We start from the raw sequence: 13,042 nt of genomic DNA, 5'->3' as shown, positions 1-13,042 counted from the left end.
AATATTTTTTTGTTTATTCTTTTTTTTGTTTTTTGTTTTTTTAAATTAAGTGTGCAGTTATTGTTTCTTATCTGTATAATGTATGAAAGCAACTGCACATAGTTTCTTTCCTGTGTTGATCTGACCAGTGGATCAACAACAGGCTGCGTCTCTAGACGCGTTGTTTTTATTTAGATTTTAGACTTTCATCAACCTTTGAACCCGTTGGCGATAACTTTATCTGAAAATACGACTTATTTCAATATTTTTTGTCCATATGTGATGCTTATATTGATGCTTAACCGGCTGTTTTTAAGTGAGCGACGGAGTGCTTAAAATGACCCATTTCCACCATATGGTTGACACACTTGGACAATATTGAACTTAATATTAATTTTTTAATGAAAATGTAATCATAATTTATTAACTGGTTTGTATCAGTGAAAACTGAGGATTTGTAATGTTTTTAGTTTAGCCTTTGATTGGCTGAAACAAAACAAAAACTTTGATATGAAGGTCTTATTAACAGCATAATGAGGAACTAATTTAGCCTGTCTCCACCAGCAGAATATGTGGACTAACGGAGTCCTCACAAGGAGCACCTTTGGATGGACCACTGCAGGAAACTTTACCTCCTTGTGTCCTAATGGATCCAAATGGGTTTGGGAAGGGCTTGGGGAATGTGCCCAGGATGGGAGGGACATGGCCAGCATCTACATAGGCCTTCTGTCTATCCTGTGTTTCATGGTGTCGTCACTACCGTGAGTGTTTTGTGTTTGCATTTTAATTTTTAATCTACTTATAGATGTTTTGGTTGAGTGTTAGAATTGTGTCTGTTCTCTCTGAATGCAGACAATACTACAGCTCATGTAGAAAAGGGAACATGGACAGTGCTCTCTCTATTTGGTTTTTGCTGCTGTGGTTGGGAGGGGACTCCTGCAATCTGGTTGGGTCCTTTTTGGCAGACCAGCTTCCGCTTCAGGTGATGTATAAAGAAATTGTGATGCAGTCTTTGTGTTGGAAAGTTAAGTTTTGAAAGTTTTAAGTCATCTCTTGCTGACTAAGAACTTTTCAGTTCAAAAGAATGATGCCGCTTATGGTCATGTGCTTGCATTTCTATTTCATGTAATGCACAAATGTTTTATGTTAATTAGTTGTTCAGTACCTCGCATTAGGTTTAGCATTTGTTCAGCCAGTAACAGTTTTTTCTATTTGATCGATTGAAGGTTCAAATAAAGCATTGAACTTTATTAAGTCATTAATGGCTTGAAATAAAAAAAAAGTTGCACACAGAGATGGAGCACATTATAGTTGGTTGCATCATTTTGTTCACCTTCACCAACAATTAAAAATTCCACGATACAGGAATATATATCCATTTAGCATTGGATAAATGACTCAAATATGGTCAGGAAGATCAGCATGTAAGGTGTTTTAATCCTGTCTTGATTTTCATTTTATCTTTTTGTTTGTGTGTTTTTTTACCCCTTTATTTCAAAATTTGTTGCACCCATTTCTGTTGGACTGATGAGAAAGGTTAAAAACATTACACTTACAACCCAAACATTAGTTAAATATTGGGATTCATGCTTCAGTTGCTATTGTTTTATCTTTTATTTAAATTTTTCTTCCCACCAAAGTGACTGCAGGACTGATTTATTTTTCTCATTTTTTTCTATTTCAGACCATGCACACACACAGCTGGGTTTTTGTAAAGCTAAATATGAGTCTACACAACCTTGTTTTTCAAATCAAATACATCCACACCAATCTGCATAAACATGTTGTAAAGCATATTCATAAAAATATCAAACCTTTAGGTGGCAGTAGTGCCCCTAATCCAATCCAATCAGAATAATCTTCCATCTCACAACGTCGCTTCTGCAAAAATTTAAATATGCCTCGAACATGATATGGTTAGTTGGTGGAAAATAACTGTCCTTAATCTCGTCTTTCGCCTTTGTGGCGCGGTACTGACAGCAGTGTAAAAACAAACAAAGCATCTGGACAATGGATAACGGTAACACAGTTTTGAGGACGTCCATACAGCTGAAAACAAAAGTCACACGTGGGACATCATGGTATTTTTTTGTCACACAGAGTGATGTTTCAAAGCCTAAAACCCTAGTTTTATGTGTCCACATGCAGACGTGCAAACAGAGGATTTGCAAATCTTCACTTAGTTCGGAAGGTTTTTAAAACACAGTTTTTTGATTGCATGAATCTGTGTTTTTGTGTGGATGACAGGCCAAATCGGAGAAAAATATCTTCATTTTGTGAGATACCCTGCTACGTGTGGACAAGGCTTTCAGTCACCAAACACTAGATTCGGTTATGAAAAAGGTCCCATGCTGGCATCAGAGTAAAGAATGACCCAGTCAGGAGTGTCAAACTCTGCTGCTCGAATGCCACTTTCTTGCAGGTTTTGGATGTTTTCCCTGCTTCACCACGTCTGACTGAAATCATCGGGTCATTGGGCAGAACCAGCTGTTTCATCCAGCTGATTTGAATCAGGCATAGCAGGGAAACGTCTAAACCCTGCAAAACAGCCACGATCAGACTTCGACATCTCTGACTTAAGTTATTGTAACTTAGCAGTTACAAGTAAAATATACAGATTTTATTTTTACAAATCAAGTCATGGTAGAATTTAGTGAGTGTTGAAGAGAGAACAATAAAAATTGAACTTTAACCTGAAATCATACATATAGTGGAAGAATATAAGGTGATTGTTCCTCTTTCATATTCCTCCTGTTTAATGGTTTGTCTTTTGTTGCATGTGCAAATGCTACTCTGTGCGCTCATAAACATCTACTTCTAAAAGTCAGCTGTCATCGATCACTCCTAAGAAACGGTGTGGATAAACCGCATTTATATTGGCTTTCATTTCATTGAGAAGAAATTTTTTGTTTAACTTAGATTCTCATTTTTTGAGAACCCGAATCAAACGCTGAATCTTTTTTCTTTTCTTTTTTTTTTTTTTTTTTCTCAAATAAACTAGAGTTTGAACTGATTTAATAATGTGGCTTTGTGGTGACTCTTGTGAAGAACCAAACTTGGTTATAGAAGTGACTCCCGCCCCAAACCAGCACTGGAACCACTGGTGATTTCACGTGATTTCTGGAGACTGATACAAGCCCGTACCGAGCCTCTACATTTCTGCCTAACTCATGCTCAAGAGCCTTTCTTCATACTTCCCATCTGCCAGTTCATTATTCATTATGTTACAACTGGTCCGGGTTATTGATCAGATTGTCACTGATCATCTTTATATACAAACTGTTTTATCATAACAGGCAAACATGAGTTTTTGTTGTTTTTTATTATTCTAGCTTGATGTCAATGAATTGGTCTGTGTGAAGAAAAATCAATATTTTTTTTTAACACTGACTTTCTCTGTGTTTCTCTTTGTCATCCAGATATACACGGCAGTTTATTACGTGCTAGCTGACCTGTTGATGCTGGCCATGTACATGTACTACAAGATCAGGAACAGAGTGGCTGACAGTGAGTGTTTTGTTTTGTTTTGCTCATTTTTTATCCCACCAGGCTACTTAGTTGCATCTGAAGTACTGTTTATTTCTTTAGATGACTTTCTGATAATGAATAAGCGCTTCATATCAGTACTGAGGAAAGGTGATCTTCCGTTAGTCCAGACTGCATGCCCTGTAATGATCCTCACATGACTTAATGATGCCAGAGAGCTTGTTCCCTTACTGGGGACCTTTGACATGGTAGACTTTGTCTGATGGAATGTGTTGAGATGATTTTCTATTGATAATGAACCGAGTTGTCTCTCCAACAGGCAGGAGGGTTTTGAATGTGGTGGGTATTTCCTGTATTCTGGGCCTCACTGTAAGCCTCACCAGCTTCCCAGATGGAGCCCCCTCACCTGAAATAATTTCCTCTGGGTTCACAAGTCGATCTTTGCTCTCAACCACTGAGACCAGCTCCATTCAGGTGAGGCCAGTGTATTTGTAAAGGTATTGATCTCAGTAAAGGAAGTGAAGTGGACTGGTTATGTAGGATTGTTTTGGCTGATTTAATCTTTTTACCTCTCTGTCACTTTAGGCTTTTACCCCAAAAGAGATTATTGGTTTCTCCATTGGGTCAGTGTCATCAGTGCTGTACCTCTGCTCCAGACTCCCGCAGATGTACACTAATGTAAGTCTGACAGAGTAGGCTCTGCTACACATGTGACAAATGTTTGTCTTGTTTTATCTGACTTTTCTGGTTAAATAAGGTTAATAATGATAATATTAAAATAATCATAATTTGCTGTGCTCTATAGGTGGTAGACATCCCTTATCAATCCACATGCTAAATGGATAAAATGATCATTGGAGCTAGTATTGTAAACAACGTATCGGATGTTCAAACTGAGAGATTAGATCATTTCGTGGAAAAATATAGACTTTTTTTTTTAGATTTGATGGCAGCAACACTTCATAAAGTTGGAACAGGGACAACAAACATGTGGAAAAGCAACTGGCACCAATGGAAAAACAAGTGAAGGAGCTTTTGACAACTAATGAGGTTAATGGGCAACAGGCCAGTAACATGACTGGGTATAAAGGAGCATTTCAGAGACTCAGAGCCTCTCAGGTATAAGAATCAGGCAGAATTTCTGTGGTGTTCTGGTGTTATGTTGTTTAATCTGCTTATACCATGGTCCCACACAGTAAACATTTTATAACAAATCTTTTTTTTTTTTTTTAAACTAAACTTGCTAAATATGCTAAAGTATAGGAACTATTTTATGTTGGCCTCGATGTGCTTTTGATGCAAAACAACCGCTGTCAAGCTACAGCGCATTTCTGCCATTCACGTATCAAAAGCCAGCTGATCTGAATCAGTTGATTAAGGCGTTGCTATGGCGATGCCTGTAACAGAGTGACGTTACAGTGATTTAACTTGCTGAACGACGTGTGTGTGTGTGTGTGTGTATATATATATATACAAAACGAATGCATGCCAGACGGCGTTAATATTATCACTCACCAAGGTATAAATATGTAATAAACCAGAGACACAAACCCCTTTGACTTTCAGAACTTTAAACTCACCCTTTTCAGAACCGGCTGGCACACAGTTCCTTTGATGATTAAATAAACAGAATATATCTGTGCTGGGTTGATGTCAGTGTGACAGCTTGTTATTGAGATACTGTTACAGTGTTGCTGAACACTGAAGCTGGTTAACCATGCTTAATGGGAGGGAAAACCTTAAACTTTTTGTTTGGCTAGTCTGAATGCGGCGGTGTGCACGTTAACGGTCTAATCATGGTGGTATGAGTTGTCCTCCAGAAAAATATTCTGTTGTCAAATTGTCACAGTTCATCATCACAGCTGAGCTAGTCCGTGTCCTTCAGGCTGTATTTTTAGAGGTCAAACTCTGATGAAGTGGTAAAATAAGAGTTAATTTCTTTGCTGTCTGCTGAGGGAATTTTGTAGAAAGATGTCGTCACAAAGCCACCAAATCTTTTATTCTATTATTTTGCAGCCTGAACCATTTATCGCTCCTCCAACTCTGTACCTAGCTTTGCAGGTCAACAGTGTCTCTACATTGTGTGACATTTCATCCTAGACCCCCCCCCCCCCTTTTTTTTTTTCTATTTTAAGCTCTCATTGTAGAAAACCTGCAAGCTGTGCTGTCATTGATTTTAATCAAAGACTCCAGACATTATTAGAGTTGTAAATATTCTTTGGAGGATTTCTTTTTGTTTTTTCTTCAATCCCATAAAACACTATCGCTTGATGACCAGACAGTAATCAAAGACTTTGATAAACCAGTAAATGCTTTACTGCAGTTGATGTCTTCAGAAGATGAAACGAAAGAAGGGTTTAGCAAAGTGAAACAAGCAAGATTCAGTGCTGCGATCTGAAATCTGAGCAAGTAAAAATGTAACTGACTGTAATCCGACGGTGATGTTCCCTCTGCTGTCTAGACACACCTTAAGTCTAGATAAACATGGAGCAGCTCCGTGAAAGCCAACGATTTCTTTGAAAAATGATTTTTGTCTTTTTCACATCTTCTTCTGTTGTCTCTCTCACCCCCCCCCCCCCCAGTACAAGAGGAAGTCGACAGAAGGGGTTTCTTACTTCCTGTTTGCACTTGTCATCCTGGGAAACACTACATATGGACTGAGTGTCTTGCTGAAGAACCCTGATCAGGGCCAGGCTGAGAAAAGTTACCTAGTTCATCACCTTCCGTGGCTCATCGGCAGCCTGGGGACCCTCTCCTTAGACCTCATTGTATCCTTTGAAAGCGATAAACAAAGCGCCCTCGGCAGTGCCTCAGAGCTCTTGGTAATCTCAGGTACATGCAACATTTTAGGCAACGCTTAGCTAGAAGAGAGGACTGTTCATCAGACGGCTTTAAGCCTTGTGACTTTGTGTGTGTGTGTATGGAATCAGTATTTAATATCCAAAGTCCAAACACATGCAGGTGTATGTGGCACTCTACTGGCTCTAAGAGGCCACTTTGAGTCTAGCACCTTTGTGCAAAAGCCACAAAGTATTAACCAGCTTAATTCTCTGAAGTGTGTATGAAAACCATGAGGTGTTTATTTCCACTTCTGTTGACTCAACAGATGAGTTATAATATGTTTATCAGTGAGCTTAAAAAGCACCCTGTCCTTGGATCAGGTCTGACAAGTTGTCTCCAGTCTTTAGCTTTCAGTGTTTTTATGTACAATAACTAATTCTGGACTAAATCTTCACAGTGAGCGTAGAAATACAATTCTTGTTCATTTTCTATTCAAGCTTTCGCCATGTAAAATAATAAACACGTAGCTTTTAAGCTCAGATGTTTAGTTTAAGGGCCCAAGGTTGGATGAGAGCGCAGTACAGATTTTATTCAGAACCATGAAGAATTCATTTCTGATTGTTTCACAGCTATGATGCTTAAAACAGCAGGAATGTGTCATTTGGACACATTTTTAGCAGATTTTCTGCTTTTATTGGAGGCTCACTGTGGCAGTACGAAGACTCCGGTTTGGTCAAGTGTAAGTCCCTTTTAAATTGCCCAGTCTATCCTGAACCTCAGACCTCATTGAAGATGGAACAGACAAAGGGCTGAAATCATCTTTTAGCCCCTGTGGAGTTAAAAGAAAACAAACTAAAATGAAGCAAGCGTAGCTGATAACGCTGGAGATGTCTGTGTGTTAACATAGTACTTCAGTGAGGATAATTGATCTATTAAGTTTTCCAGCTTTGACTAGTAAGGAATCTTCTCCATTTGGACCAAAGCTCAGGATCATTATTCATTGAAAAGCATTAAAGATGAACAGGAAGAATAATCATCCATTTTCCAGCCGGTTTCCATTCTGAGCAATTACATTCACTAGGCTTAAAATGATGAATCAACATTTCTGTTCATTTTATTATTATGTAATGTCTATTTACATTTTGTGAACCTTTCTCCCTTGTCATCACATAATTTGTTTTGTTTTGGAAAAAGTACATTTTGCCTGTTTAAATGACTCTGGCTTCCTTGACTCTATGACTCAGATCTCTGTACAGTTCCTAATTTACCGCAAGACTCTGGCCCAGAACGTCAACATGAACATCAGAAACGACGAGAGGACGCCTCTGATGGAGAGCTAAACCAGCGTACTGAGAATCTACTGGTGGGATTGGAGTAAAAACTCCCCTCCAGTCAAAATTGCATTTCCAGCATGTCAGGATGAAAAAAAAAAGAAGGAAAAACTGTAATCTTTAGTTTGATTTTGTAGCTTTATTTATTACGCCTTCGCCTTCTTCAATGTTTACAATGTGTTTTTATCTTCAGTATCACATCGGCAGATAAAATTCTTCACTCTGGTGATTTCTTGTGCTCTTAGTTTTACATTTTAAAGGGACAGTTCAGAATTTTGCTTGTCAGACTTTTCTGGGCACTACTCTTAACCTGAACTCTCAGTGCAATGTCAAACTATGTAAACATGCCAGAAACTTGACCTTACCACGCAAAGAGGTGGTGTCTTTTTAGTTTGGTTTTGTAATTTTAGTTATAATGGTGCTTTTAAATGTCCAAACACTTGGACGGTTAGCTAACCACTGCATGCAGCTCTGTCTGATCTCATTTATGGTGTTTCAGATTACCTCCACTACCTGGAATCTTTTCTCTTCTGAGTTCAGACAAGTAAATGCTGTGATATGTTTGTATTTGGTCACTTTTAATTAACAGTCTCACCAAGTGCCAAAAAGAAAGGGGGGGGGGGGGTTTAAAAAAAAAAAGAAAGAAAAAGTGAAAGCATGTTGGTATAATTTCTTTTTTTTTGTGCAGTTTAGTTGCTCTTTATTTGGGGCTTTATGATTTTATTTTCTTTTTTAAAATGCAGAAATTTGATCCATTTTGATTGTACTTGTGATAAGTTACGTCTCCTAGCACAGATGTTTGCACCTTTGTTTAATTCACGTTTTTCTTCTTCTCGGTTTTGCACATTTTGATGCGAAGTGCTGATTTTGTACTCTGAGAAATGTTAAAAGTATGTGTTTGGTCAGTGTACTGTAAAGATTAAACAAATGTCTCCAGTCCTTTCAGTTTGGGTCAAGTCTTGATTTGAGGTTTTTGGGATAATCCTACCGAGTCTTTTCTGTTTAACCTTATTTTGTTTTAAGCATTTAATTGTAAGTGATCCTGTTAAGAAGAAAAACCCCATGGGAGCTCCTTTCCAACTTCTTCCAAGGTCTGCGCTTGGCCTTAAAAGTTGACCTGTGACCCTCTCACCTTCAGTGACATCCACCCCCGAGTGGCTTATTTTTGACCTGCTCATGGGAGGCCTTGACAGCCACGTTGTTTTTCTTCATTAACAGCCACGTTGGCCTCTCAGTTGCACCCACCTCCCCTCATTACACCCACACATACACAAGTTTCAACTGACTATTAAAAATAACGCAGTCACGCACACTGAAAACAGTAAGGGCCCACCCACCGAGGAAATAGTGCAGAAAGTATCAAGACTTCAGTAAGTGTGTGAATGTGTGTGTATGTGTGGTTATGAAACAGTGGCAGAAAGACAGAGTTTGTTAATCGGGTTAAGCAGTCAGCAGGAAGAGCCAGTGATAGGGCGCATCCATCCATCACCGCACAACAAGAGACTGTTTATAAACACTGTGCTGGGAATTTCTTAATGAGACGGTTCCAGTTCCTCCATGCAGAGAAGGAAGGGGCGGGGGGGGGGGTCTGAGTGTGTCTGTGGTTCCCAGTTCAAATCACCAGCTTGATCAAAAAAAGTTCTCGTATGTCAAAACACTTGAGAAATGTCTAATTGTAATTTATTCTGTGTTTTTGTTTCATAGGTTTGTTCTGCAGTTTTTTCATCGTAACAAATCTTCTCTGAACTTAGTTTTTATTTTTCTTACAGGAACAGATGATCTTTGGTCACGATCCTGCATGTTCTACCAAAATACACATCTTACTTGAACGATTTTATTTACTCTGTGTGTGTGTGTATGTGTGTGTGTGTGAGAACAGAGGCCATGCTACTGTCAACATGAAAAAAGGTGAAAGACAAAGCTACAGAACGTTGAAACTCTGACTACACAGCAGAGAAGCTCCCACCATCGGCGGTGAGTCCACAGCCTCTTATTTCATGAAACTGGGCTTTCAGAAGATTTGTGTGAGAACTTTATGATTCAATGGTTTATTAGTGCAGTAAATAAGCTGTAGCCTGGGATTTTCTGCTCTTTTTTTTTTTTTTTTTTTTTTTTTTTTAAATTGATTTAAGGTCACAGGCACTATTCAGAGTCCATTTTGCTTATATGATGTAAGAAAGTCAAGTCTGATGTTGTTTACAAGGAGCTTAATGTACAGTAAAATATTAACTTCAGCATGAAATTTCCATTAAACCAGCACGATGGGGAAAAACTGTAAAATGTAAAGTACAATATCCTTAACAGAAAGAAAAAAGTGTATTCTTTTTGTAAGAATTTGAAGATTTACATTCCTCATGATAGCTAAATGCACCCGACCCCCCCTCCCAACCAGACATAAGCTATGGACTTTACTCAATAAATCCAGAGGCCATTTTAATGTAAGCGCTGGTTTCCTGTGAGTATCTGTAAACAGAACCGGTTGTTATCGAGCTGCAGCTACCAGCCAGCAGCTGCCTGATAAGAGCAAGAGCTGATCACATGCAGAAGATATCCTCAACAGGATTTATGATGTGTTGAATAAATCTCAAAGTTTGAGCTGTGAGTGATCGCGGATGAATGAGTTTCAGGGTTGGAAAATGCCACCCACCTTTAGTACATGTGCATAAGTGAGGTTTTAACTGCTTTCTTTCTTTCTTTCTTTCTTTCTCTCTCTCTCTCTCTCTCTCTCTCTCTATATATATATATATATATATATATATATATATATATATACACACATGCATATGTGTATATGTATGTATATGTGTATATATGTATATATATATATGTATGTATGTATGTATGTATGTATGTATGTATGTATGTATGTATGTATGTATGTATATATATATATATATATATATATATATATATATATATATATATATATATATATATATATATATATGTATATATATATATATATGTATAATATAGTCTGTATGTATAGATACATTCAAATTTCAGATTTCTGTGATACTAAGTTTGATGCGCATTTGCATTTAAAGTCTTTCACCCTCCTCATCTTGCCTTCATGTATCTAATCTCCCATGGGGGCAAGTACTCATAGCTAGGCTTGCGTTCAACAATGTGTCCAACAGTGTGACACCTCCAGAAGATCCATGGCGACATTTGCACGCTCTCAGATATTGTCCCCATCACTTTGAGACAGTGTCATTGCTGCTGCCTTCTCCCTCTTCTTTCATTCATCACAGGTCAGAGACCATCAGATGATTCATTGTTACTGTGACTTGCTTGCCACACATGTTAAGAAGATACACACTGCATTTCATAGAGAAATGATAATCACCGACCTCTACTCTTGCACTGGAAACCTGCCAAACTCTGTCAGCAATCTGTCAGACATATTTTAATGTTGCACCATACTGTATAGATCATAATGTACCAGTAAGTCAGGATATCAGAAAGCAGTTGATAGAAACACTCATTATAAAGTTGCTTCTTGCTTACAGTTTGTTTAGGATGTCATGAAATTCAGTGAGAACCAGATTTGACAAATTAACTTTTACAAGGGTGCCTATAAAAGGATCTTAAAGAGAGCTGATTTTATTTCATTTTCATGTGACTGAGTTGCTCAGAGGATGTCATGATCGGTCTGTGACGAGTCTGTCCTGGTTTTTGGTCCAAGCATATGCGTGGTGCTCAAAAGATGCTTTATAATGGTTCTCATTTTAAAATGAACTAAGCAGCGTGGTCTAAAACCGTCTCTTGGTCTGAAACCTTCTCTTTAGTTTTATCTTTTCTTTTTTGCTGAACTCAGATGCTAGTAAGCTGTTGGTGTTTTTCCCTTTTGTGTGTGTGTGTGTGTGTGTGTGTGTGTGTGTGTGTGTGTGTGTGTGTGCGTGCAAGCAAATGCTGGTAAATCTTTCCGTACACTGTAAAACTGACTTAATATGGCTTACTCCCCACCGCCTGTATGTCGGTGCTGGTCATCCTTGTCAACTTGCAGACTTGGACACAGTTGTATTCTTGTTTACAAGCTTGTTATTTGTCTGTTACCTCCACATCTAACTTTTTCAAGGAAGTGTGAAAAGTTATCAAATAAATACTCTGGATTTATTCCTCATGTTTGTTCCAAAGAATCTGATGTTTTTAAATAAATTTAAGCCAATTTTATGTGACTTATAGGCAGATGATATAAGATTTGCCTCTTGTAATCAATCATCTTTTACCTTTGCACTTTCTAACTGGTGATATCCATCTTGTTTTTCATTATTTTATTTTTTTGGACATCCTCATTCACCTTTAATTATATGTAAACATTGTTTCATTGTTTTGCATGTGCAAAATGTGTGTATATGTAGTGTGTATTACTGGTGAGGATATTGTGTTGGCCAGGACACTCTTGGAAGCAAGATCTTTGATCTCAGTATGATTTATTTTTGTTTAAATAGAGGTTAGAAATAACAATGGTCACTAAAGGCCTCATGAGGATTCGGGCTGTTAGTCCTGTTCTTTTATTTTTAGACCTTAATCTGAAAAGTAACCAGCATTCATTTAGATGCTTTTAAAGTCCAACAATAACTGTTTTCTTTATAAGTTCTGCTCCCTGAAGGAGGACAACGCTTAGTAAGGGATTTTTTGGCCATAAGTCCATGTTTTACACTGGGTGAAAGTCATTTTGTAGCTCTGAAAGATTATATCAACTCCAATCTAACTATAAAATATGAGATCCCATGGAAAGTGTTTGCTTCTTATATATATTAGAACACCCAAACAGTACTGTCTTTGACACAAACATATTTCAGCTATGTGAACATGGAAAGTGACCCCTTTTTAATGTTCACTTGACAAACTTGACCTTTGACCTTTGAAAAATGGCCTATCTTTATCTTTAAGCACAAAAATTTGTTATTCTAATCTGATCATAACAGGAAGGTCTAACATTTTTCTATATGTTTACTGACTAAATTTAGCTTTATTCTGTTTTTTTTTTTTCTTGGAATATCTCTCTTGCAGATATTTGCAATATGTGCCTTTTATTTTTCAGGTGCAGAAATGATACTTTGACAACAGCCGCTGCAGAATTTACCTGCAAAAATTCCTCTGAAATGTGAGATTCTTGCAAATCTTATTTAATATCAGTCGATCTGATCTTGAATTTACAGAGGAGTCCAGTTGTAGTTAAATTAGAGATTATAATCTTAGATTTTGGCATGAAGACACATTATACCCAAACAAAAAGACAACACTGTTAAATGAAGTGTTTTTCTTTGATTCCCTACTTCTTGTCACATGTCAGACACCATGGGATGGGCTTCCCTTTTCATATGAATACAATATATATTTTTCTCCCCGTGAGCTTATAACATGGCGGATGATTGAAGAACCAGTCAAACCTCATAAATCAGATGATAAATCGCTCCAAACTTAATCTGTCCATGACAGTGGGATCATGCTTCATT

At 37.7% G+C, this 13,042-nt stretch overlaps 1 protein-coding gene across 1 annotated transcript; it reads left to right on the top strand.

The window, feature by feature from the left end:
* Window positions 1-549: 549 nt before the first annotated feature.
* Window positions 550-8,111, top strand: slc66a1 (solute carrier family 66 member 1; the record flags this gene model as incomplete). The annotated part of the gene is made up of 7 exons (XM_079239128.1): window positions 550-740; window positions 832-961; window positions 3,399-3,486; window positions 3,785-3,939; window positions 4,051-4,143; window positions 6,048-6,233; window positions 7,491-8,111. 7 exons carry the CDS (start codon window positions 550-552, stop codon window positions 7,584-7,586), a joined length of 939 nt encoding a protein of 312 aa, XP_079095254.1. The 3' UTR covers window positions 7,587-8,111.
* Between the last annotated feature and the right edge of the window lie 4,931 nt (window positions 8,112-13,042).

This window comes from Telmatherina bonti (genome assembly GCF_933228915.1).
Source record: "Telmatherina bonti genome assembly, chromosome: 4".
Classification (NCBI taxonomy): Eukaryota; Metazoa; Chordata; class Actinopteri; order Atheriniformes; family Telmatherinidae; genus Telmatherina; species Telmatherina bonti.
This window is presented reverse-complemented; position numbering and strand designations above follow the sequence as displayed.